General features: G+C 59.6%; 1 protein-coding gene across 1 annotated transcript; it reads left to right on the top strand.

Moving 5' to 3' along the window:
• The first annotated feature begins 786 nt into the window (after positions 1-786).
• PROM2 (prominin 2) lies at positions 787-14,163 on the top strand. The gene is made up of 24 exons (XM_008160572.3): positions 787-1,217; positions 1,852-1,901; positions 2,288-2,490; positions 2,583-2,703; positions 2,918-2,981; positions 3,220-3,309; positions 3,652-3,851; positions 4,179-4,253; positions 5,039-5,102; positions 5,338-5,497; positions 5,842-5,994; positions 6,851-6,974; positions 7,454-7,545; positions 7,681-7,765; positions 9,789-9,935; positions 10,406-10,477; positions 11,212-11,304; positions 11,428-11,481; positions 11,778-11,858; positions 12,041-12,109; positions 12,757-12,846; positions 13,056-13,162; positions 13,437-13,511; positions 13,786-14,163. The coding sequence occupies exons 1-23, from the start codon at positions 989-991 to the stop codon at positions 13,498-13,500; spliced, it is 2,487 nt and encodes an 828-aa protein (XP_008158794.1). The 5' UTR covers positions 787-988; the 3' UTR covers positions 13,501-13,511; positions 13,786-14,163.
• Positions 14,164-26,689: the final 12,526 nt, after the last annotated feature.

The following is a 26,689-nucleotide window of genomic DNA, read 5'->3' as shown; positions in this document are numbered from 1 at the left end:
CTCGCGTCCTGTTACGTGATCAGCCATTTGCTCGCATTAGTGCCCCGTGAGTATCTCCCAGGTCAAAGAGCCATTTCCACAGCAGTTTCTTTAATGGCTGCCTGGGGTGTCATGTGAGATGCTCATTTTACGGATTCCCTCGTCGGGTGGCCATCGGGGTGGCTTTGGTGTGATGGATCATGCTGCCAGGATCATCCCCATCCGCTTGGCCTATTTCCCCAGGACCTGCTCAGCCACAGGCAGTGTCTCGGTCTCAGGCACACGGCCATTTAGAAGGCAGAGGCCTGTGTAGACACATCGCGGGGCATAGCCTGGATCAGTTCTCTCAGCTGCGACTGGATGGGGCACTCCTGGGCCAGAGCGCCCACCTTGGCGGGGATCTGCCCACCCAAAGGCCTGTGCCTGCCTGAGCGGCCCCTCCGAGAGCCCCTCGGGTCAAAGCCTGGTGGCCTCTCTGCTCCAGATGGGCCTGGCAGCAGAGGTGTGGGCGAGAGGACAGCGGGCCCCAGAAGGAGCTGGGAGAGGAGCCTGGCTCCTAGGCCTGGAAGGCTGCTCTTGCCACCCTGGGGCCAGGGCTTCCCTGGGTGGCTGTTTTCCCAGCTCCCAGTCTGGGCTGCTGGTCTGAGCACAGGATATAATATTTGAAATTGGGCCACCCTAGCCAATCCAGAGCTACTGAGTGCGTCTCTAACCCAGCTCGGAGGCAGCCCTCCCAGGAGGCCCTGGGGAGGGGCTAGAGCGCCCAGGCTCCCACACCCCAGGTGCTGAGGGCGGTCCTAACAGGCCCTGCCCCCAACTCCAGGCCTCCGCCCTGCCCTTCCAGCGCTCTGGGCCAGCGCCCAGGTAGCTCTGGAGCCCAAACCTGTCAGGCCAGTTTTGAGAACTGAAGGACGGAGGCTGGTGAAGGATGCACAGCCGGCCCTGTGCGCTTTCCGCACTCTCTGCCGCCGGAGCCCACATCCGCCTGCCCTGAGCCGCAGGCAACCTCATGGCGCCTCTTCTGGGCCTGGGCCTGGGCCTGATGCTGGCCCTGAGCCTGCCGGGGGCGCGGGCCATGGACTGTGAGTCCCTTGGCCCGGCTACGCGCCTGACCTTCACGCGGGCAGCCAGGGAACGGTGGCTGGCCCCTCGTGTGCGCGCTCCCGGGCCCCTGGACCATCTCTATGGCACCGTGCGTCGCTTCCTCTCCACTGTGCAGCTCAACCCCTTCCCTGCCGGTGAGTGTGCTCTCCCCAGGCGGGCCACGGGCGGGACTGGGTCCTGGCCAGCACCCTGTCCCCTTCCATCGTGGAGCAGGGTTTTTGGAGGGCGGGATCCCCAGCATTCCCACCCCCATCTTCCTGCCCAGGGGCATCACCTGGAGACCCTTCCAGGACCTTCCTGTGTGACCTTGGGTGAGCCCTTTTCCTCTCTGAGCCTCAGTCTCTGACCTAATATAGAGGTTACATTAGAAGTTCCCGAAGAGCTGGCTAAGATTTCCTCTGGGTCTAGTGGTGCTAGGGGCTGGGAGGAGCAGGAGGGGCTGCAGGGCCCTCTCAGCCTGTCCCCTGCCTCTCCAGGGGAGGAGCTGCTAGGCCAGGCCCTTCTCCACTCTTAACCAGGCCGGTGGCTTGGCTTCCCGCTGCAGGGCCAGCCTGTAGGGTCCAGGAGGAGGGGCTGGCCAGGCCTTCCCTCAGCCCCTCCATCCCGAGGCCTGGGCATGATGGCCAGGGGCTGTGGTGACACTGCCTTCTCCCAGGGTGCCTTGGTGGTGGGAGGACACCCTCCAGAGAGCCCATCTCTCCTGGTGTGGGGTGGGAACAGGGGCAGAGCAGTCGCTGCCCCAAGCCCCCAGCTTGACTTTTTCCGTAGAGCTGGTGAGGAACGTGCTGAATGAGCCGGCCTCCGTGAAGGTGGATGAGGTGAGGCTGGGCAGGGTGGAGAGGGAGTTCAGGCTGAGCCTGGGCCTGAAGGGGAAGGCCCCCAGCTCAGCCCGCCTTGCTGGCTGTCCCCCAGGGTGGGTCTTGGGCATCCCTTCCTCTCTTTCATGAGCCCTGCAGTCAGCAGACCTGATTTCAAACCACAGCTCTGCCCTTAACTGGGGTTTGCAGTGAACCCCGACCTCCCTGGAGGGCAGTTTCCTCAGTTGTAAGGTGGTAAACAACAATAAGGACACGTGCAACTTGCTTGAGTTCAAGGACATTCGTGAAAGTGCCCGCTGTGTGCATCCGCCCTCCTGGTTGCCCCGGGGTGTCCTGCAGGGCAGGCTGGTTGGTGGGTCAGAACAGCCTTGTCGCCTGCCCTGCAGGTGGTGCGGTACGAGGCTGGCTACGTGGTGTGCGCTGTCATCGCGGGCCTCTACCTCCTGGTGGTGCCCACTGCCGGGCTCTGTTTCTGTTGCTGCCGTGGCCACCAGCGCTGTGGGGGCCCAGTGAAGACGGAGTACAAGGAGATGGCCTGTGAGCGCGGCACCCTCATGACCTTCCTGCTGCTGACCACCCTCGTGCTGCTGTGAGGGGTGCCCGGCTCAGGCGGGAGGGTGGGCCCAGGCCCAGGTGCCCAAGGACATCCAGCGAGTTCCTTCCTCCGCCCCCATCCCACAGGATTGGTGTCGTCTGTGCCTTTGTCACCAACCAGCGTGTGCATGAGCACATGGGCCCCAGTGTCGAGGCCGTGCCCGAGACGCTGCTCAGCCTCCGGAGCCTGGTCTCTGATGTCCCCCAGGTGAGCACCGGGTAACCCCTCACCCACATGAGCACCAGGCCTAGGCAGGTCAGAGTGGGTCCTGCAAATTAGCCCAAAGGGGGCCCCTTCCAACATGTACTTGGCTGCCCCCTGCTGGAGAGTCCCTGTACTACACAAATGCACCCCTGAGTCAGGGGATGGGCTGGGAAAGCATGGAGGGGGTGCCGACAGGTGACCACCCTCTGTTGCCTAGGAGCTGCAGGCTGTGGCACAGCAGTTCTCCGTGCCCCAGAATCGCGTCTTGAAGGACCTGGATGGTGAGGATTAGAGCTGGCTGGCAGCTGGGCCAGCCCCTGGGGCCCGCTGCCCAGGTCTGTCTTGAGGGGCCCTCTCGTCCCCTCATCCTGGGCTCCCCCTGGGAACACCCTCACAGAGGTGGGGATTGGGCCCAGCTGGGCAGTCAGGCTGCTGCAGAACCTGGGGAGGCTGGATGGGCCGGCAGGGAGGGCTCCTGGCGCCTGGGGACCAGCCCTCAGACCGCCCTGTGCTCTTCAGGTGTTGCCGCGAGCATCGGGAGCGCGATCCACACCCAGCTCAGGAGCACGGTGTATGGGATGCTGGCCTCACTGCTCAGCCTGGGCCAGGGTGAGTGGGACCAGCGTCCAGGGTGGTGTCTCCGGAGGCCAGGCCCCACCCTCACTCGGCCCCAGAATTCTTTTGCCGCCTTAGCCAAGCCCCACCCTTGGCTTTGTCCTAGGATCCCCTTGGGCACCCTTGCCCAGATCCTGCCTGAATGCGCCCTGGGGCCATTTCCCTTATAACTGTTGAGGTTAGATAGAGGTCAATGTTGGCATCTCCCTTTGGCTGGGTGGGGGCGGGGGGGGGGGGGAGGGGAGATGTTCTGCTTCCCTCCAGGCCTCTGAGGATGCCGGCAGCAGTGGGGGGACTGCTCAGTCAAGATTGTGTGTGTGGGGGGGTGTCTCTCAGCCCTGCAGGTCTCCGTGGACCACCTCCGAGCCCTGAATGCCACCCTCCTGGAGCTGCGGGAGGGGCAGCGGGACCTGGATCAGGCTATTTCGGTGCACCGAGAGCGCCTCCGTGACCTGCTGCAGGAGCCCAGCTGCCAGGGCTGCCAGGAGACCCTGAGCCAGGTCCATGGCCTGGAGCTGGGAGCTGACTTCAGCCAGGTGCAGGCCGGACAGAGGCCGTTAGAGCGAGGGGGGCTGCCCTGCCTGCTGCCCCCGGAGTCCCCTGTTTCCCAAGGCAGACCCCCCATGCTTCTCCACTCCCCCCGGGGCTAATGCTGGTCATCCTGGCAGAGGGGCAACAGCTTTCCTACAGCACAAAGTGTGCCATGAACTCCTTGAGGTCTCACTGCCGCCCAGGACAGAGGGCTGTGCTGGTCCCGACATTTTACACACGAGGACACTGAGGCTTCAGTGGCCTCTGCCCCCATCCTCCCTCAGGGATCCCTTTCAGGCCTTTGTCATTACCACCCACCCCTCCAATTTCAGGTCCCCCATGTGGACGACGTCCTACATCGCCTGGAGGGGGTCCCGGAGGCCAACTTCTCCAGCATGGTCCAGGAGGTGAGTGCCCACCCTGTCTACCTGGCCTCTCCCCCACCTGGCAGAGAGCTCACAGTGAGGAGCCTCAGTTTCCCCCTTTCGGGTGCTTGCCCAGTTGAACCTAAGACTTGGGTCAAAGCAGGGCCTCACCATCACGTGGTACCCAGGGCTGGAATCCCCCGATGGATGCCAGTTCTTGAGGGCACACGGTCTGGTGGGGGAAGCAGGCCTGGAACTCAGAAGCAAGAGCTAGGACCCTCGGGGTGTGGGGGCTGGGCAGCCAGGGAGGGAGCCTGCAGCTGAGCCCCGAAGGCAGGCAGGATCTCCTGGGTGGACATGGCTGTGGGGGACCCCACAGCATGAGCCAGCACCTATGACCCAGGCCTGGAACGCCTGAGTTGAGGAAACGGTGAGGCTGTGTGAGGTGGCTGCAGCAGAGGGTTCCAGGAGGAAGGAGTGGGAGCTGAGGCTGCGAGAGGGGTTAGAATGGACTCTAGGGAAATACACCTAGTGGACATGCGCAGGAGGGATGGGAGACACGGGAGTCTACTGCAATAGTCTAGGCACGAGGGCTGGGGATCCAAAGCAGGGTCATCGAGGAGCTCTGGGGAGTTGAGTCAGGCTGGGCCCAGGGAGGGGAAGGAAGCCATCGACCAAGGGAACCAAGGGAAGGCTGTTTCCCAATTTCCAGAGTTGGGAGCAGCACAAAGTGAGATCCCCTCTCCCTGGGCCTGGGGGTGTCGAGGTCCCCACGCGGGGATCCCCAGGTATAGAGCGGGAGGCACAGCTGCCTTTTGCTCTGGCAGGAGAACAGCACCTTTAACGCCCTCCCACTCCTGGCTCCCTTGCAGTTGGCCGATGTGGTCAAAGGTAAGGCCCTGCCCAGGGGCCAGGCTGGCTGCCCAGCATGCCACCCCACTCCACCCCTAACGACAGGCTCGCTGACTGAGGAGTGGGGCTGTGGGTGGAGGCTGACGGCTGTTCCTGGGCTGGGCCTGGACAGAGTGGGCCCTCTCTGTGGGTCCCAGGTGATCTACCTGCCCATCCTTCTCCCTGGGCCCCTGGGTGCCTTCCCCAACCCATAAGCCCCTGCTGCTTTGGGCAGAGCTGAAGAAGGCAGTGGCCCAGCAGCCTAGAGGGCTGAAGACACTGGCCAAAGCGTTCCCAAACTGGGAGGCAGCCTCTCGCTGGAGCCAGGCACTGGAGAAGGTGGAAAACAGTAGCCGCCTCTACCTGAAGGAGGTGCAGAGATACGAGAAATACAGGTGCTCGGGACCCATGGGGGTGGGGGTGGAGTCAGCAGCCCAGGCTCTTGGTCACCAGGGCCCCATTACAGTCCCCATCAACTCCTTGTTGTACTAAGCCTCTGCCTCCTTTTAAGCCAAGATCCTTTACTCCTTGGGCCCCTGTGTCCCAACCTTGGCTGCGTGCCCTTGAGATCTGAGCCTGTAGACCCCATAGAAGCAGGGGGGAGGGGCGGGATGTGTGTCAGGAAGTATCCAAATCTACACTCTAAGTCCCCAGCCTTGGGGTTAGTGGCCCCACCCAGCCACTAGGTCCTATGCTAGCCTATCCCTTCTCCGTGACACCAGCTTCTTCTCTGTGGCAGGTGGATTGTGGGCTACATTCTGTGCTCTGTGGTCCTGCTTGTGGTGGTCTGTAACCTCGTGGGCCTCAACCTGGGCATCTGGGGGCTGTCTGCCCAGCGGGACCGCAGCCACTTGGAGGCCAAGGGCAGGGCTGGAGCCCGCGTCCTCATGGTGTAAGAAGGGTGTGGAGAGGGTAGGGTCTATCCCATCGGGCTGGCCAGGTTCCCCTGTGCCCACGGACACTCCTTCTGTCCTGGGCACTGAGAGGCTGACGTGCTGGGTGGTCATGGCAAATCAGTAACCCATCTGGGCCCCATAACAACACAGAAGCACTTCCACCTCCACACCAGTTGCAATGATAGTAACCAAAGGGCACTCCCACTGAGCCCAGACAGAGCCTCGGATCTTCCTTAACCCCGCCTCCAGGCAGCACCACCAATAGGAGGTGGCCCCAGAGATAGAATCTATTTGCCCTGGACTAGATGGTCTCTAAGGCCAGGGCTGCCACTTTCAGGTGTGCAGGCTGCTCACTGCATAAGGGTGCCTGGCCAAAGGGGTGGTTGGGGGCTGAAATCCAGCCCGTGTTTTACTCTAAGCTCAGGCCTGACATGGGGCTGTGCCTACCTCCCAAAAAAGCCCTACAGGTCAGCTGCACTGGTCCTGCTCAGACCCTCTAAGTTGCGCCTGCTGGTGGGTCATGGCTGGCTGTGCCAGGTGGCCCTGTTGAGAGCTGAGCTCTGGAGCTGGTCACCTCTATGTGCCCTGGGCCCAAGGGGCAGCAGTCCTGTCTCTTTGAGCAAAAGTTACCCTTTCCTCTAGGCTGCCAGGGCCCAGCGACATTGAGGATGGGGGTGGACGGGGTGGGGACAGTCAGCATTTCTAACTCCGGGCCAAGGTGGTGGAGTCCTCTGAGTTTTTCTCCCCAAAGGGCTCTGCCCTGGAGCCAACTTGCTGACCACGCTGGCCTGGGATGTGGGTGGGGACAGAGGGTCTCTCTCGCCTCAATCCCCACCCTTCTGCCTTCCCCAGTGGGGCCAACCTCAGCTTCCTCTTCGCTGCACCCCTCATCCTCCTCGTCTTCTCCACCTTCCTGGTGGGCGGCAACGTGCAGACGCTGGTGTGTCGGAGCTGGGAGAGCGGGGAGCTCTACGAGGTGGGTGGAAGGAGATATGAGCAGAGAAAGAGGGTGGAAGGAAGTAGGGGCCAGAGAAGGCAAGAGGGAGAGGAAGGGGCAATGATGAAGGCCCAAGAAAGACAGAAAACCACCAATAAGTGAGGAGTGGGAGCGAGAGCCCGTGAGTGCCTGGACTGATGCCCAGCCCCAGGGCGGGGACTCCCAGACCTCAGCCCTCTTTCTCCTAACTCTGCGAACTTGGGTCTTGGTTTTTCAGTGCTTCTCGCAGGTAATCCCAGATTCTCTGTTGCAGACCAGGCTACCTCCCTCCTCAAGAATTGTGGGAAGGGTCCCTGCTGGGTGTTAGGGCCCAGGGTGATTTGAGTTGGAGGCAGGTTTGGGCTGGAGTCAAAAGGGTATGTTGTCTGCTAAGCCAGGATGTCATGGGACTGAGCCCTTGGCTGGGACAACCTTGCCCCTGCCCACTCCAGGCTCATTTCTCTCTAACCCATCTCCAGTTTGTTGACACACCGGGGAACTTGCCCTCGTCCATGAACTTGTCCCACCTTCTTGGTCTGAAGAAGAACATCAGTATCCTCCTGGCCTATCAGTGAGTAGGAAGCCTGGGCTGGGACAGGGTGTGAGGAGGATCTGAGGTGGGTGTCCCATTAGGGTGACATCAGTCCCCTGGCCATCCCCTCTCTCATCTTTGACACCCATTGTCCCCCCCTGCGCCCCTCCCCAGGCAGTGCAGGAAAGCGGCTCCACTCTGGAGGGTCCTGCAGCTCAATGACTCCTATGACCTGGAGACGTACCTGGATCTGAGCCAGGTGAGGGAACCAGAGGCTGTGGGGACCCTTCTTACAGATCCCCCTCCTCCGGTCTTGCCTCTGTGGTGGGACCATCTCCTTGAACCTAAGATGTCTGCAAGAGCAATTGAGGTGCCTCAGGTCCAGATGCCCTGATGGCAGCTCGGGGCCTGGCCAAGGGCTGGAGCCCAGGAGGTTTCTGGGATGTGCAGGTGGGTGGGTGAGTGCCTGGGCCTGTGGCCAGCTCTGAGCATTGTGCTCCAGGAAAACTGGACACAGATGAGGTGGCAGTAGGGAAGGCTGGTGACAGTGAGCAGGAGGCTGAGGGTGTGTCCTGCCCGGGACAGGCATTGGTTGGTATGCTGCAGTTGGGATGGGGTGACAGTGAAAATGATGGTGATGAAGTTGGGTACCACTAGGGATGGCCCCTTGCTGAGCTTACACTGTCAGTCGGTGGCAGGATTCAATCCCTCAGCCGCTGGACTTTGCCAGAGCTTGGTGCATAGAACGGGGAAAAGGATCCATGCCCATAGGAAACAGTTCTGGGACACAGGAGGAAGAGCTACTTTATGAGAGCTGCTGGAGAATGGGGATCTCCTGAGGGTGTATGTTCTCTCCTTTCCTCTCTCCACCCCTAAGGGAGGTGAGGGAGAGTTGTTTGACTCCCAGGCCCCCAGGGAGCTTTTCCCAGGCATGTCCTGGGAACCCCCCACCCCTGCCCCGAGCATGCTGACTCCTGATTCTCCATCCAGAAAACCTTCCAACTCCTCTTGAACCCACCACTCATTCTCAGCCCACAGGGCAGCATAGTAACTGAGTCCTGCCAGCCAGCATAGCCCCATGGTCCAGGTGACAGTCCCAACTCCATACCTATAAATGGGGGCCTTAGCTTTCTGCTCCTCCAGTGTCTCTAACCAGACAAGATACCCACAGAGCAGGTGGTACCGGGTTCTCAGTCATGACAGACAATGCCCGTGGAGGAAGGCTGGCCAGAGAGGGCTTCAGCAGGGGCCTGGGCAGAGGGGCCCTGCTCTGCTGGCTGGGAGTCATGGCTCTTGTGGGGAGGGGTCTCAGCCGGACCTGGGAGGGGAGGGTCCAGCTCACAGAAGAGTCTGGACATTAGGGCCTCAAGTTCAGAGGGACTGGGCAGTCCTTGTGGCCATCTGGCAACATCAACTGTGACCTTAAGAGTGCTTGTCCTCAAAGAGCTGGTGAGGCAGAGATAAGTGTGACAAGGTGTGCTTCCCAGGTCACCAGGAGAGCTCTGGCTGCCTTCAAACATCTCCTGTACCCGCCTGTCACGGATGCCTCTGAGAAAGAATTAGGCCTTTCTCCCCCTGGGAAGGCAGGGTGGTGGGCAGGAGGGGACCAGAGCTGGGCTCCATTCTCTAACCTGCTGTGAAACCTCGGGCAGATGAGTGCCCCTCTCTGGACTCAGTCTCTCATCTGTTAAACATGGCTGAATGTCATACCCTTTAAATCTCCTCCAGCAATGGCTGGGAAATGCTGAGTGTTCCTTTTTAAACTGTGATCTGTCTTAAGTGATTGTGTTCATTCATTAAGTCATTCTATCATCCATCCATCCATTCACTTTTTCATATTCAACACACTTGTCCTGTGCCCACCACATGTGAGCCCCTGCTCTAGACTCCGAGGGTTTGGTTCAGAATGGGCAGAGGAGGCGCTGCTCTCACAGAGCTGATGGCAATGGCAAGTGCACACATAGACAATGTCACAGGGACAGGTACTCTGAAGCCCCTGACACATGGTGATGTGAAAGGTGGGCTGGGGAAGCTATTTTACACTGGATGCCAGGGAAGGTCTGTGTTGCTGTCCAATAACCAGACAGGTGTTTGAGGGGGCTAGGTATTGGTGGCTATGGGTTGGAGGGAGAGGGTGGGTAGGAAGCAGAGGTCTCTGGGGGTCTGTCTGGGGCTGGAAGGATCCAGCATGGAGGCCCTGGTGACCGCCCCATCTAGGACAGCACCTCTGGGGCCCTGGCTCAGGGCCTGGACATGTCCCCACCCTGTTCCCTCTCTCCCAGTACTCGGCCAAGCTGGAGCAGGAGTTGCAGAACTTCAAAGTGGACATGGAGAGTCTGGACCTGCTGAGTCCAGCTGGCCTTCGGGACCTGAAGGCCCTGCAGAGCAGTGGGCTTAGTAACATCCACTACCCTGGCTTCCTCATCCAGGTCAGCCGTGGGCCCCTCAGGCCAGACCGCTGCAGAACAGAGGGGCCCGAGGAGGAGCTGGAGGGGTGCATCTCGCCTTGTCCCGGCCCTCCATCTTTTCTCAAGCCCCCATGTCCCTGGGCAGGGGGTGGGGGGAGGTTTGTCCCCAGACCATGTGGCCTAGACCATGTGCCCCATCCTGCTGGGCTGGAGTGAATGTCCCCCCTACCCCAGAGAGTGCCGCTGTCCGTGGTTCTGAACCCTCTGCTGTGGCAAATGATGGTGGGAAGTCTCTTCCTTGGGGTACACCAGAGGGCGCCTCACTTTTTTTCTTCTATCTGAATGGAAAATGGTGTCAGTCACAGGTTCAGTCAAACCTGCTGATGTGTCCCTACTGACTTACCTGGTGTGCAGTACTTTTGCAAAGACTGGAAAGTCAGGGGAGGGGGAACCAGGGTTCATCCCCTCCTGGCCCCTCCATCTGCCCCCAGATCGAGAAGCCCGTGGTGAACACCAGTGTGGAGAAGCTGGCCCACGATCTGGAAATTCTGTCCCACTCTCAGGTGAGAAGGGAACAGGGACCCCACTGGGCACGCAGGAGTCGGGGAGAGGCCTGTGCCACGGGAGGGGGTGAGAGTGGTTGTATTGGGGAGGGGGCAAGGGCAAAGGCAGGGGATTGAGGCTCCCACCAGTGAGGCTCCACACCCCCAGCAGGGCTGAAGGGTTTTTCAGTATCAGTTTTGACTCAAGTTCGGCCACCAATTGACTGTGTGGCCTTGGGCAAGTCATTTACCATCCCTGGGCCTGGTTTGTTCCATCTGTGAGGTCAGACGGACTGACTGGTCTGACATCACACCATGGAGCAAGTGTTTCTAAGTGCTCAGTGCTGTGGGGGCCACTGGGACAGGTGGCAAGAGGACAGTGCGATGGAGCAGATATCATGACAGTTGCCCCTCAGGAGTTTCAGCTCTGCTGGGAAAACAGCACTTTGTATTTAGAAATATTTAGAGTTTAAAAGTTACTTTCCAGATAGGTTATAGGCCCCACCCAGCAGATGCCACTCAGACAGGTTCTGTGGCTGACTTAGGGATGCCCAGCAAGCTAGCAGTAGACCTTGAACTTGAGCTTAGGCCTCCAAACCCAGATCCGGCCCAGGAGTTCAAGGAGGCCTTAGTGTTTTCATCTGAGCCTGGCACGCACACCCCTCAGCATGTTGGTTGAACAGTTTGGTAAAGGACATGCTGGCAAGGGCTGCCCAGTCCTGGGCAGAGGCCATTCTGTCCCTGTCTCCCCTCAGGGCAATTCTGTGCTGGGGAAGCAACTGCAGGAGGAGGCCCAAGGGCTCAGAACCCTCTACCAGGAGAAGGTCCTCCCCCAGCAGAGCCTTGTGGTAAGCTGGAGGCCCAGGGAGCTTGGGGCCTGTGGGGGAGGGGAGGCAGGCAGGGGGCATGAACGGGGAGGCAGGTACCGGATCCTGCTCTTGCCCTAACCAGCCCCCATCTCTCCTCCACAGGCCAAGCTCAACATCAGTGTCAGGACTCTGGCATTCTCAGCACCAAACCTCCAGGTGGCTCTGGAGATGGGAGGGTGGGGTGGAGCAGGTGGGCAGCAGAGGGAGGGAGGAAGAGGCCCAGCTGGCTTGGGACCTCGCCTGCTCTGCCCGGTCCCACGGGAGGTTGAGGGCTGGGTGGGAAGAACTGGGGTGGGTGAGCAGATCCCTGAGGACCACTGTCTGGGCCTCTGTGACCTTAGGGCGGAACACCCTGCCCCAAGCTGACGTGCTGTGTGCTCTCTGCTGAGTTCATAAGTGAGGCTGCTCCCTGACCGAGCGGCACACTGACCGAGCCCGTCCCCTCTCCCCAGCGGGAGACCTCAGGTGCCCTGGACAGGGTCACCCACCTGAAAGGAGAGCTGCCGGCCTGGGCCACCCGTATCCTGAGGAACGTGAGTGAGGGATGGCAGAGGGGTGGCGGCTGCCTCAGAGCCAGAGGAGGGTCGAGGGGCTGAGTCACACATGGCTCCCACCCCGGCCTCTCCTCCAGCCCTGACCTGACGGTGCCACGCATGGGTACTGGGTGCTGGTTCCTGGGACTCCTGCCAGCCCAGCGCTCCTCTCCTTCCCGCAGGAAAGCGAGTGCTTCCTGACCCGGGAGATGGGCTACTTCTCCCAGTACGTGGCCTGGGTGAGAGAGGAGGTGAGTGGGGCTCAGGCCCCTCCTGGCCTCAGAGCCACTGCCGATCACTCACTCGCAGCGGTACCAGCCATTCACTCTGCTCTACCTTCTTCCACCCCAGAGCCCCTTGGGGATTCCCTAGAGGTGCCTTGGAGCCCAAACTCCCAAACCCGGCATCCATGCCCCTGCTCGCTAGCTGGGCTCTGCACACCCACCCTCCAGGCAGCCCTCTCTGAGGCCTGAGTGTGAGCGGGACGGGCCAAGGGTCCCGAACGTGCTGCCCACACCCGTCCGCACGCCCTTCCTCGTGCTGGCCCCTTGCCCATCCTGTCTGAGCCCAACCCAGCCCTCAGGCCTGCCTCCTCCTGCAGGCCTCGCTGACCAGCCTCCGCAAGCTGTGCTGCCTCTCCAGGGAGAGCGTGACTGCAGGCACAGTGCTGGGCACACAGTAGGCGCTTAATGCAGGCTGGGGCATGATGGAAAGGGCAGGAGCTGAGCTGTGTGTCCTTACATCTCCGTGTTCGTGTGTCCATGTGTCCGTCCATGTGTTCGTGTGTCTCCGGTCTCCCCCATGTGTCCCTGGACCTGTCGGTATCTGTCAACCTCTCCCTGACTGCGGGGTGTGCACCTGTGGGTCTGGATGTACCTGCCTCCTGTGGATGCCACAGGTGACTCAGCACATCGCCACCTGCCAGCCCCTCTCTGGAGCCCTGGACAATGGCCGCGTGATCCTGTGTGACATGATGGCTGACCCCTGGGTGAGTGCTGGGGCGCTCATACGGGCTCGTGGACATTAAGGCCCCCCGGGGGGGGGTGCATGAGCAGGACCTGAGGTGAGGCAGGGTCCCTGCCGCAGGCCTGCACTCGGCTCTGGGAGCACTGCCTCCTGCCCCTCACTGAGGCGGTGGGGGCCTGCGGTACCGAGCTGCCCAGCCCCGGCGAGCTAACCCCACACCCCCTGCTCCAGAACGCCTTCTGGTTCTGCCTGGCGTGGTGCACCTTCTTCCTGGTCCCCAGCATCATCTTTGCTATCAAGACCTCCAAGTACTTCCATCCCATCTGGAAACGCCTCAGGTGAGGGGCTGCCAGGACTGTGGGGGCAACAGGGGCCCACACCCCTCCTGAGACCCCGCCAGGCAGAGGAGGCGCATGCTGGCCCCAAGGGGCCACAGTGAGGAGCCACTCTTGCTCCTTGCTACAGCGCACCCTCCAGGCATTGTGCTCAGACTCTGCGCCCACCCCCCCCCCCCCCCGCCATAGCATCTGAGGCGGGAAAGTCGGGGCTCTGGGCTTGTCCCCATTGGGCTGGGGTTGTGCGGGGTCCCTCACTCTCTCTGTGATGCCACAGCTCCAGCAGCTCCGAGGAGACTCAGCTCTTCCACATCCCCCGGGTCACCTCCCTGAAGCTGTAGGACCCCCTTGGGTGAGTCACCCCCTTAATTCCTTGGTGCCGGGGCAGAGGTTTGGGGGAAGGAAGGGGAGGGGCTGGGGCCCTGAAGCCCTGCTCTGGGTGCATGGACCACCGTCCTTCTCCCGTCCCAGGCCTTCTCTACAACTGGGGGCTCCAGGGGGGTGACAGGTTCTGGGACTTGGTGGGGTCTGAGTGTGGGGTCTGGTCCACCCAGCAGCGGCACCGACAGGCCCTGGCAGGTACCCCATCCCTGTCACTCACCTCCTTTGTTCTGAATCCATGACAGGTTTGCTGGCTGCCAGGTGATGCCGGGCTGCCGCCTTCCACCTTGACTTGGCCTGGACCAGAGGATTCCGCCGCTCTTGCCCCCAGAGCCCAGGCCGGCGTCCAGGCCTGGACGGTCCCCCACTTCCAGCTTCCTCACTCCATCTTGCCTGTTCCCTTTCCACCCCGTCTGCTCACGACCCCCTTTATTCATTCTCAAAAGCTCAATTGCTGCTGAGCTGCAGAGCCCACAGATTCTTCCAGGCGTCCCTCCTCCTCCTCCTCCTCCTCAGCATGTCAGCACCGAGAAGACCCTGTTCTCCCCCTGTTGGAGTCCCTTTCTTAGCACCTGGGGTGGGACAGAGGCCCTGCCCACCCCTCTGTCATCATCCACCCCTCTCCCTGCACATGCCCCCCCCCCCCCCCCCCGCAACAGTCCTCTCCCCTTACCCTCCCCTCCCCTCCCCTTTCCCCAGCGTAGCTCTGTCTCCTCCTCAGTCACATGTTACATCCTCCCCCTAGGGAAGCTCATTCCCCTTTGTCCTTTCTCTGCGTATCCCACCACCTTGCTGGGCCCCCAGGACCCCTCCTGCCTGACCAAACTAATCAGGTAAAGCCACTAAGCAGGCAAGGGGCCACCTGGCTTCTGAACCCACTACGGCCTGGAGACTTGTACCCTCCACAGGCCCCAGCCTGGATTTCCTGGCCCCCCAGCCTGTGTGAAGCCAGAGCCCCCTGCCTGCATCCTTGTTTGGAAACAGCACTGTTCCAAACAACTCTCTGAGTATTTGTTTCCGGGGAAGGGACCTGGGACCTGGGACCTGGGCCTCCCCCTCGGCTCCCCAGGAGGTAGCTCTTTGACAGCCCCCACGCAGCTTCCCCAGCCAGGACCTGGTGGCCACAACAGGGTTTTGCACTGTGGCCCTTACTCCTTCTGTGCATGTGGCCTGGTGTCCCCTGGTCCACCCTGGGCTCTCTGCACGCCGAGCCCTGGGTTCCAGAAGAAGGGAAGAGGAAGCAGAGAGGAGGAGAGATAGGGTCCCTGATCCAGTCAAGTGCTCTCACTTCCTCAGCCTTGGCTCTGGGTCCTGCACAGTAGGTCTCCCAGGTTAGAGCCCTGTAAGCAGTCGGTGTCTCAGGAGTGTGGAGAGGAGAACCCAAGGCCTCCTCTAGTCACAGGCTGACTCCCCCAGCAATCAGCAGGTGGGGAGGGGCCCACTCCAGGAGCAGGCAGACACGGGTCCATGTGCTCGTCCTAATGCTTGTTAGTGGGGGCACCTCAAACATGTACATGGAGGTCCTGGGCCTCAGTCTCTTCATTTTTAAAATGGGAGAAGAGTCATAGCCTCCTCATAGGGCGGGGGAAATGTGACGATGTGTGGAAAGCCCTTGGCAGGGGCCTGGCACAAAACACATGCTCAAATGCTGCAACGTTTGGCCATGACTGAATCGGGGACAGCGCTGGGTCTGGGCAGGAGCGAGGGAAGCGGGAGGTGGGCCCCTGTGCAAAGGCACTTTGGTTGTGGTCTGCTGAGTTTCGGGAGTGTCTGTGTTTAATTGCATCTTACAAACCAACAACAAAGTTGCTATTAGGAAGTAGCATGGTGCATACACAATGCATTGTCACTGTTATAAGCACACTCACACACACATCCCAGAATGTAGCACAATCGCCTCTTTTTGGCTTTTCCCAGAGAGTTTTTTTCTCTCGTTTCTTATCTGTTGCCCTGTGCAGGGGAAATGCAGCCCCTGTGTTTTAGGAATGAAATAGATGGGATAAAAAAAGAAACAAACTATTAAAAAGTAATTCCCAGCTCTCTATCAAAGTTGTCTATCTTATCTTTGATATATTTGGGCTTATTAAGCATAGTTATTTTGAAGTTCAGTAACTCCCTGACATGGAGCCTTCATGATCTGTTTATAGTGTCTGTTGTTTCTCTTGTTTTTTTGTTTGTGTTTTTTTTTTTGCTAGTTTTGTGTTCTCTCCTCACATACTTGGTGATTTTTGGTTGAGTATCATATATTACATCTGAAACTTGTAGAAGTAATTTGAGGTGTAGGATAAAGTTTTCTTCCCCCACCAGGGTTATGCTTACATCTGGCAGGTGGCCTGGGATCTAGCAAACCAGGATGGCTTTCTACTTTCCGGGGCTGAAATGACTTGCACTCCCTTGGAGGGCTGACCTGTTTCCAGTCGTATTGTGGGAGTGAAGCTCTCTGGAGTCCTAACCCAAGACATGCAAGGTTAGCCGTGGTGGTGCTTTTACCTCCTTCGCCCCAGAGGCTATTAACAGCTCTGCTCAGCAGCTCACTATCTTTTAGGACCAGCGGGACCCTAGGGAGAAAGTAGCTACAGATGCCAGGCACACGCCTCTGGGTTCCTTCCTTTCCCTGATCTTGGCCCTGTGATTCCTTACTGCCTTGTTTGGCCCTTAACATCCCAAATCAGACTAACAAACATATCAGAGCAGCTTTTAAGTTGACCTCAGCTGGGGATTTAGTCCACATGTCCTAGTCCACCATGATCAGAAGTAGTAATCCTGAAAAAATTTATCTGCTTTCCCATGTGAATTGGCAAAAGGCTGTTGCTCTTTGAACTTGGTGTCCAGAACCCTTGGCCCAGCCATTCAAACACTTAGTTATTAGCGCACTCACACACACATCCCAGAAGGTAGCACAATCACCTCTTTTTGGCTTTTCCCAGAGAGGTTTTTTTTCCTCATTTCTTATCTGTTGCCCTCTGCAGGGGAGATTAGCCCCTGTGTTTTAGGAATCACCGTAAGCTCTGGTTTCTTGGGGATAGAAGTTGGCACTTGGCAGGGGACGGAGAGACAGAAATAGCCACAGAGAAGAATATATTACACATTTCCCTGATTTTAAAATGCTGGGATCCTACAATGGGAATCCTACTTCACATGTGAAACGAGGCCCTCGGGGGTCACAGGCTCATCGGTCACCAGGACATTCCCTGAAGGGGGTGGGGACGGTCTTTGTCTCACGTTGAGCAAAAGAAGCTCTAGAAGCCGGGTGGCTGGTTCAAGGTCTCACAGGTAGACCTTGTTTGGGATTCAGGCCCCTAGTCTGGTGGCCCTAGAGGTTCCTTCCTGGGCGTGCTGCCAGGCCCCATTCCCTGTGGGTCTGGGAAGGAGGCCCTGACTCCAAGGAGATTTCTACAAGTATCTTAGCTGTCCTGTGGCAGGAGGGATGGCAGATCGGACGCCCTGGGAGTTCTGTCAGACACTCCAGCCTGGCCATTCCAGAGCAAAGGCCCCGTGAGCCGTGAGTGGCAGATTCTGCCAAAGAAATGCTATATGGGCCAGGGCGTCTGAGTCCCACCTGGGTCTGAGGTCCCAGGTGGCTGACTAGGGCGGTTCTGGCTGGCTCAGGTGTGCAAAAGAAAGGGACAGAGACATATATGGAGCTGTGGTATGCACTAGCAACTGTGCTAAGCACAGGTGAGCTAGAGGCCTGCTCAGGCTACCAAAGGGGACAGAGGCATTTATGAAACGGCGGAATGTACACACTACAAATGTGCTGAGCACTTTACATGAATTAACTAAGAGGCTGACATTGCTATTTACCTGTTTATGCTTGAGAAAACGAAGGCACTGAGACTGATTGCAGGCTGAGTAGAAAGGGCACCACTTGCCCAAAGGAATCAACTGATAATTGGGGCATTTCAGGTGATACCTGAATTCTCTGGGGTCAGCCTGAGGCCCTGCTCTGGGTGGTCACAGACAGACAAGTGTCCTCCACCTTCCCAGAGCCAGGCCATCCCTACACTTAACTCCCAGCGCCCTGTCTCCAGGCCTGAATGCCAGGGCCTGAGCCTATACCCTGGTGGGCAGCCCTGTGCACACACCGTGGGCTGCTGGAATGATGCCCTTTCACCAGGGCCCACAATTCTCTCTTGTGCTGCCTGGACGTGTCCGTCTTGGAGCAGTTGGCACTCCCCATCTTACAGACACGCACTGTGCACCACGGTGCCTGGTGCGAAGAAGGCGGGGTGTGCAGAGACGACGTCACCCCTGACCTCTGCCACAGGGATGCAGAACTTAGGCACCTGGACCCCCAAAACACTGAGGGGACCCAGGAGCAGGTGTTGAGGTTAAAGGAGGGGATTTGGGGTGGGTGAGCTGAGCCCACGTAGGTGGGGTGTCTTCACTTTAAGTCAGAAGGAAAGGGGCTTACAGAGAGTCCCCTGGAGCTTCATGATGTCCCCATAGTTTGAGAAACCCAGGGGATGACGTCTCACCCCCACCTGCTGCTTTGCTGGTCCAGATGAGGGCCTCCTGAGAGGGGCAGTCAGCATAGTCCTCAGGGCAGCCTGGAGGGTGAACAGAGCTCAGCAGAGACGGTGGAACTCCTTGGGGTATCGGGGCGGCAAGGGGTGTTGGGGATACCATCCCCTGAGGCCCATGTGAGAGACCCTAGTCAGGGGAGGGTAGAGAGGCGCCCAGCAACGACTAGGCTCTGAGGACCCCTGGGGTGCCCACAGGGGAAGGGATACAGCTTTAAATCTCTGTGAACCCCAGAGTGCAGTTCCTGAGAGCTCCCTCTGGAGGCCGATGCTGCCACTGCAGGCCCCGCCCCACCTGAACTGGTGGGGCACCAGGCTGCCAGCAGGAGGGCCCACCAGGACAGGGGCTGGACCAGAGCCTAGGTTGTGCTGTGTGATGTGAAGTGACAGAGAACCACTGGGTCTCCCCACCAAGCAGCATCCCAGCTCTGCCAGGCTTCCATCCAGCTGCAGAAGAGGTTTCGAGGGCCAGCGGAAGACGTAAGCCTGTCAGGTGGCTTTCCAATTCCGTAGCTGTGCTGCTCACAGTGGCGCCTGGGGGCTGAGGCGTCCAGGGTAGGGCTGATTTTGGGCAACAGACATTTGTTGAGGTCCATGTGCAGAGTGAGACCCACCCCTACCTAGATGGCCCTTCCTCACAGACAGTGGCTCTTGGTGGGCAGTGGCCCAAACTCTGAAACTGTACTGAGTATCTCTCTCTCTCAATCGCCTCCTCCCACTCTTCCTTCCCTCAGTCCTCCTCCTTCTCCTCTTTATTCTTCCTCTTCTCTCTCTCTCTTCTCTCTCTCTCTCTCTCTCTCTCTCTCTCTCTCTCTCTCTCTCTTTCTCTTCCCCCTGCCCTTAGCCAGGGTAGGCAGAGTCAGAGCCCAAGAAAAGGGCCCAGGGAAAAGATACTGGCTAGGGGTTCCAGGGAGCCAGGTTTGAGTGCCTACTGAGGGAGGGATTGACCTTGGGCCTGGATGGAAGAAAGCCCGGGAAACCCCAGCACTCATGGGTGGGGGTGCTGTGAGCTCCTCCCTAAGGTGGAATGAGAGAGGGCCCCAGCCAGCTGAGATGGCTGTCTCCTCTGCCTCCTGTCAATGGCAGCGCACTCAATGTAAACAAGGAAACTCCACCTTCTGAAACAACCCCTAACTTTCCCTCTTTCAAACTCCGCCATCCCTGCCCCCACCCCTGATGTGAGAAAACCACGGCTGAAACCTCAGGCTGAAGTGCTCATGCTGACTGGTAGGGCCTCCCACAGCCTGCCTTCCTCAACCTCTTCTGGGTCTGATACGCTGCCAACGAATCTCCGGAAACTCCCAGACACTCTTGGGGAAATCTTGGGGATACTCTTGGGGATCCCATGTGCCCAGTGCCTGGGGCACTGAGCAGGGGTGGGCAAGGGTCATGGCCTGGCACACATTCCCCAAATCTGTGTTTTATGAGGGGCACCTCTTGCGTGGCAGTTGCAGTGGGAGTTCCCAAAGCCCAAAGGCACAAGGGCCTGGTGGAGCAGGGGTGGGGGGCAATTCATCCTGGGCATGTCTTGTCACAGCTTGAGGCTCTTTAACTCAAAGGAGCCATTCTGAGTGGTGTGGGGTCCCCCCTCTTCAGGCCAGGCCAGAAGCAAGGCCAGGCCCATGCTGGCCAGCGTGTGGCAGACTGCCAGGTGGTGTAAGGAACCTGGGAGGCAGGGTGGGACTTAGCCACGGGCTCTATTGGGAATGGAAGAGCCAGGCTTCCCGGAGCGGCTGTGTCACTCGTGGACCCTGGGCAAGTCCTTAACTTTCCTGGGTCTCACTTTCATCACGTCAGACGATGACACTCCCCCCAAGGCCACTGTGCAGACGCAGCGCTCAGGGAGTCCCTTGTGGGTCTTGCTCGGAGCCAGAGGCCACCGGTGAACTGCACCGGGGCTCCCGGGAGCTCAGCCTGGGACCGACTCACAGTGGTGCCTGGGGGGCGTATCACACCCAGAAGAGGTTAAGGAAGGCAGCTTAACCTCCTCCTCCATATCCACAGGCTCAGCCCTGGGAGTCCAGCGGGACGGACACCCGGCTGCCTCCCGCTCGCCCGGACTCAGTGGGTCAGCAGCTCTGGCTGCTCTCTTCCCCTGCGGATCTGAGAGTTGGAGCAAACTGATTGGCTAAAAAATAGGAAAAGGGCGTGTGAGCGCCTTGTGCCCGCTGCAGAGGAGGGTGTCACAGGGCTCCGTTTCCATGGGAACCACTGGCTCAGGCTGGCGCTGGGGTGCAGAGAAGGGAAACTTGGCGAGGCTTCAGGCACCTGGATCCCGGGGGGGTCTCCCTGGGGATTGAGCGAATGCCCTGGAGTCTGCTACCCTCCCGAGGATGCCCAGGGACCCTCACCCCTTCCTCTACCCCTACCCAGGGGATCAGATGAGGTCCCTCAGCCACCCGGATGGGGTTCCAGGCAGGGACAGATGACAGGCCCTGGAGGAACAGGCTACCTGGGAGGGCTCTCACATGGCAAAGCCCCAGGGGTAAAAAAGGGATAATTTAGTGGTGGCAGGTGAAAGAGGTAAAAGGACCCCTCTGTGTGACCCGCATGATGTGGCCTTGGTAGCTGTCACCATCTCCGGGTGGTGAGCCTTCATCTGTGAGGCCACTTCGGACCTGACGCTCCACAATGATGTCCCCACAGGGAGGAGGGCAGCTGAGGGGACACCAGGGTCTTGACTACAATGCATGGCCTGAAGTCCTCTCTGGTCCCTCCACAAGGTGTTGTGAGGAGGGGGCAGCAGGGACAGGAGGGCTGCCCCTCACTTGGGCAGGAACTCAAGCCAGAGCTCCCCTCCCCGCAGCCGGGGCTCTCTGCACTCCCCCCCCCCACTGTATCCCAGCCTCCCCTAACCAAAGTGGAGGAGCAGAGAAAGTGTGTTAGAGAAAGGGACAGAGTGGGGGTGGCACAGAGAAGACCCCTGGTGACAGGGATGGAGGGGAGACCCAGAGAGGCAGGACTTCCCCAGGCTGAGAGGGCAGGGTTAGGACCATTTATCCATGTATTCAGATGAGACAGTGCTGCCTGGGCAGGGGGTGGGGTGGAGAGAGAGAGAGAGAGAGAGAGAGAGAGAGAGAGAGAGAGAGAGAGAGGCAGAAGGGGTGGAGCCCGTAGAAGCAGACAGGCAGGGAGGGGTGGGCAGGGGGCGGGCGAGAAGCTGCCAGTCCAAGCAAACATGAGGCAGCTGCCAGCCCTGCCCCACAGTCCTCATCTCCTGGGCTGTGAGGAGGGGAGGCCGGCAACAGTTTCCTTCAGCACCCAGGATGCAGCGCGCCAAGGTAGGCGGTGGCGGGGCTGGGGGCTTGTGGGCCGGGGGCTGCCTCGGACCACCCAGGAACCTTGCTGTTCCTTCCTTTTTGAGCTCATCCCTTGCTATCCCCTATAGGATCGCTTTGGGAAAAATAAGTGTTGGGGTGTCCTGGATGGGAGGCTAGACTCCTGGGGTCCCATTTGGGTGGGAGAGAGTTTTTAGGTGTTTGTGGGACAGAAGCTGGACAGAGGAGAACCTGGGATCAGCCATGTGGCTGGTTCTGCTCTGTGAGGTCCCTGAGCCTGGCTCCATAGCCCTTAGAGCCGCCGGATCGTTTGCGCTGGGAGGGAGTGTCTTATGCTGGAGGGCTGGCCAATGAATGCACCTTTTAATGATTCAAGTAATGAATGAATGCCTAGGTCCTAAAGGGCCATGGGATCCCTAACAAGGACACATGCAGAGTTCTCACTCTGGGGGCTGATGGGAGTTTGGAGAGAGAGAAAGCAGGGAAAATGCCTGGGGTAGAGTTCAAGCTATGGTGGCAGGGTAGTGGGAAGGATGAATAATCATTAAGTGAGGAAGAAGGAGGGAAAGGAACATAAGCTGACCCCCAGAATAGTTAACACTCAGCAAACGTCCTGAGGCTGTGTGAGCTCCGTGTGTGTGTGTGTGTGTGTGTGTGTGTGTGTGTGTGTGACCATCTCTCTGCGGCAGGAAGTGGCACCGAGAATAGGTCTGTGTGCATCCCAAATAACAATGTTCTGAACAAGGCTGGTTGCATTTCTCTCTCGGGCAGAAGTCCAGAGCGGGGCAGTGGAGGGCGGGCATGGAGGTCCATGGTCAGCAGGGACTCAGGCTCCATCCGGCTCCCTGGCTTCCATTCCGAGGGTACCTTAAGGGCCAACAGGGCCGCTGGAGCTCCAGCCAGCACTGCACGCAGTAGGAAGAGGAGAGGAGGAAGGGCAAAGAACTCAAATACAACCAGGGTCTCCTGAGTAGGGGAGAGTGGATGCCCCAAAAGACGGATTCCTATCTCTCTTTCACACATGAGAACAAGGGGCCAGCAGTGGGCTTGTGGCTGACTTCAGTCCACACTGCTCAGAGCCCGGTCGCCCCTGCCCCACCTAGTCCATCTCCCAGGGGTGCCAGGAGGATTAGCAGAGGTGACAACACAAAACTCTTCAAGCTTGGCAACGGGGCAGGTTGAAGAGGTGCTTTTTCTCCCAGCAGCCCCGGTGGGCACGCAGACGTAGAGGAACAGCGCCTTGTCTCAGGCTCACACACTGCAGGCTCCGTGCACGCACACACCGCTGCCAGCACAGTCCGTGCACATCCACAGGTCAGTGGGAGCACGCCCTGCATGGCCACACGCAGCACCTGCCCCCGGCCCCTGGGCTGCACAGTTGCATGCACACAGAGGCGGGTTTCTGCGCAGTCGGGCTGCACACAGCCCGCTCTGTCCACCCGGCGGAGGACAGTCCTCCTCTTGCCTGGCCTCTGCCCTAACACCCAGAGCTCATCCTGGGCGCTTGGCGGGGCCCATCCCTGCCAGATGGGTGGAGGGAGTAGCTCCAGCCCAGCAGTTGCACCTGCCCTTCCCTTGGCCAGTGTGGCTCCACACTGCCATCCGCCCTCCTCCACACTGGCTCCCGGCCCTACAGGATCTCGAGGGGCCTTGCACCTGCCAGTAGCCTTCCTGTGACGGGAACAGGTCCCACACCTGCTGGTGCAGGGCCAGTGGTCCCCTGGGCTGCTCACCAAGGTCAGCAGGAGGACTGGTTGTGAAAATCACCTTCCTCACTAGCGGCAGGAGGGACTGCAAGTCAGAGCGCAGGCTGCCTGTCACTGCCATGGTCAGTGCCCAGTCCTCCGCCTCTTGCATGCACCCTCCTGTCATTCATGGGTCCTCACAGCAGCCCAGAAGGGCAAGCACGGTCACTGCCCTCTGCAGACACCGAGGCTCAGAGGAGGGAGCAGCCTGCCGTCACAGCACCCAGACTTGAACTCCGTGAGCAGCGCAAACGGAGCTGCGGGCTCTGCTGGAGTGGGCCTGCCTGCTGCCCGGGGTTCCAGGGAGTGAACCCCCACCTGCCAGGCTGCAGCCTTCCTGCAGGGCACTTTCAGGAGGTGAGCCCTCATTTGCTCCCTCAGTCTGCCCGGCTGGCGATGAGGCATGAGTCAGACGCCTGAAGAGGCTCTGACTGTTCTCCAGGTGGAGGCTGGGAGGTCAGGGCTGGCCCTGTACCTGCATCATCTCCCTGGACCCACGTGTGGCCCACGAGGTAGCTCTTGGCATTGTTCCCACTTCACAGGTGAACCCGAGGCCTGCCCTAGATGGCAAGTGACACAGCTGCAGCTGGGATTTGAAACCTGCTCTGTCTTACTTCCCTAGGGCCGGGGGAGGGGGTCCGGGGAGAAGACTGCAGGGGACAGATGCACACCCGGAACCAGGTTGCTGAGGAGGGGCCCTCTCCCAGCGGGGGGCTGGCTCTGTGTGCTTGTGGCTTTGAATCCTCTGAATCCTTTAGTGACTGCTCACAAGCAGACCCCACACCCAGCCATGTCTCCTGGATCAGCAACTTTGAGCCTCCATAGCCCCTTTCTGGGATGCAGGTCCAGAGCTGCAAAGAAAAGAACCCTAGGTTGGTGAATTCAGGATCCCTTTTCTTATTAGACGTTTCTGCAAGAGTGGGAGCTGCTTTGCAGACTCACTCTGGCTTGGGGCCATCGGGCCCCCTCCCCGCACCACGCCAAGGCAGCCCTCCCTGGTGAGGCCCAGAGCAGCTGCTGAGCCTGCTATAAGGGCAGCCTTGGTTTCCAAGGCAAAGAAAGAAGAGGGGAGAGAGCTTGGCAGGTCTCCCTCCGCTGGTCCCAGACAGGGGCAGGAAGGAGCCTGAGCAGAACGAGGGTGCAGTGTGAAGTGAGCCACTGTGCGGTACCCCCTTCCTCCCCCCACCAGCTCCCCATCCCTGGCTGACTGATGTTCCCTCCAACAGGTGCCTCTGCCAGCTGTGATCAGCCCACGTCCTAGAACCACAGAGCAGCCACGGGCCAGGGAGAGAAGGCACCAGAGTGGGATGGGCCGGGGCTGAGTTGAGCTGAGGCAGGACAGCCAAGAGGGTCCTGTCCCACCGCCCAGCTGGCACGGCCGCCCCCCTTGGATCTGCTGCCTCAGGTCTCTGCCCAGCCCCCTCCATCAGGCTGGCCTGTGCCCATGTTGGCTCAGCTGGGCACAGCAGCTGCCGGTTCTCTCCAGCCTCCTCCCCAGCGCTGTCCCTCACCCCAGCGCTGCTCCCCCCACCTTTTGCACATGGCACTTCCAGGGCATCAAGAGGCGAACCTGGGCCCCCCTGCTGCTGGTGCCCAGTCCATCCTGGCTGTTTTAAGATTCTCTCAAGTTGGGCAATCTAGGCAGTGACTCCAGAGAGCCAATCCTAGCCCCAACTCTTCCCTGTGGAGTCTGTGGGCTCGGGCAGGACCCATCCCTTCCTTGGGCCTCAGTTTCTGCATCTGGGACTCAGCTACACGTATAGCCTTTGTTCAGTCCACGCATGAAGTCAGGGCCATGTGCTGACCGGTGGGGCTGGGTGTCGAGGTCTGGATCACCACCAAAAGTGCCATGACATAGATGCCTGCCCACATCCACAACGTATGTACCCTGGCCTATCACAGCGCCCCCTATGCACCATTTGCCGGGAAACCTGGGGCCTGGAGAGGTAACGTGGCTGCACCTGTGGGCTGCTAGCCTGGCTCTGCACCAGCCGACCTGGCCTCAGTCCCTCAGTCCCAGCCTTACACCAGCCGTCTGCATGTCCTTGGGCAAGTTATGCAGCTCCTCTGTGCTGAGGTCTCCTCACTTTCCTGGGGAAATATCATCGATCTCCTAGACAAATGAGATCTTATACTAACCCTTGTAGCACGGCCCGGGGAGCACAGTGAGAGCTCCATGATGCCGGGAGGTGTCAATGCTCCTGTTTTCTGGTGACTGGATGGCGCCCGGAAAAGGCCTGACAGTAGAATGCGGTCAGTGAGCGGCTGGGGGTGGGGCGGCTGGGTTAGTGAGACTCTCACCTCCCGGGCAGCAAGTGGCAGGGAGCGGAGGATTTGTGTCCTGGCCCAGGTGGCAGTCACCAGAGGCCAGCTCTCCCCTCTCCTGCTCCAGGGCTCTGAGAGGGGAAGCGGCAGGTGTGTGTGTGTGTGTGTGTGTGTGTGTGTGTGTGTGTGTGTGTGTGTGTTCAAGCACGTGCCCATGCAGGTGTCTGCAGGGACTCATGACAAACCCAGCTCCCCCTCATCAGCCACACTGCCTGGCCCACATCTGTCTCTGTCCAGGGGCGGTGGAGAACTGAGGATTCCAGAAGCCTCCCGTTCCAAACACTCAGGGCCGCACGACGCGACGCCCACCGCCACTTCCTGCCATCTGCCCCAAGTGATGGAAATAGAGCAGGCGATGAGTGGGTGCTCAGTGAGCCAGCCTGCGCTGCAGCACCCCGATGGGTGAGGGCCAGGCAGCCCCCGTCTGAACAGGCCTGCGTGTCCCCTAGGGCAGCTCTCCTGGGAGGAGAGAGGCTGGGCTGGAGCCTGGAGCCTGGCCCTCTCACAGACCAGGCCAAGCATTTCCTGTCTGGAGGGAGAGGCTCTCTAAACCTGAGCTGTGCTTTCACATGGACTGAGGGGCTTTAACAAACAGAGCAGTGCAGGCAAGCACTGCAGCCCTCAGGCAGGCAGGTGTGGGCACGCCAGGCGCTTCTGATGTGCCGCTAACTGAGCAGGGAGGCTGGGTCTCCTGCCAAACACCACGGGGCCATGGGCTTGGAACTGGGTGGCCAGGCCCTCTCTTGGCGTCAGAAGGATGAAGAATAGTGCTAGTCACTCCTTCTGGGGCTTTTGTGTATGTGAGCTCAGTTAACCTTTCCCACAGTCCTGTGCGGGCACATTATCATCCCCATTCACCGATGAGGAAACGGAGGCTCAGCTGGGTCAGGTACTTTGCCTAAGGTCACCCGGCCAGGAGGCGAGGGCCCAGAGTTCAAGTCCCTGCTCAGCTGACCAAGACCTCTTCCCACTGCTCTTGGCTGCCTGAAGTAACAGCAACCAGCCTGAAACCACCCCCAACCCCTCCTAAGTGCGTCTGCTGAACCAGCATCTGCTGGTCCGAAGCGGTTCATGCTGCTTTGCATCCATACATGTCTGTAGACATTTGGGAGACGTCGGCCATGCCTTTCACATAGGTGCTTACTCACATGACATCAGCTCTGGGAACGGAGCCTGGGTATGGTAACTCAGGTGGACCAGGGCCCCCCATGGCCTCCAGCTGTGCACCCCATCCCCACAGCAGCCTTTGCCTGCAGGTGGCCTCTGCCAAGTCTGCTC

Source organism: Eptesicus fuscus, chromosome 16 (genome assembly GCF_027574615.1).
Source record: "Eptesicus fuscus isolate TK198812 chromosome 16, DD_ASM_mEF_20220401, whole genome shotgun sequence".
Taxonomy (NCBI): domain Eukaryota; kingdom Metazoa; phylum Chordata; class Mammalia; order Chiroptera; family Vespertilionidae; genus Eptesicus; species Eptesicus fuscus.
This window is presented reverse-complemented; position numbering and strand designations above follow the sequence as displayed.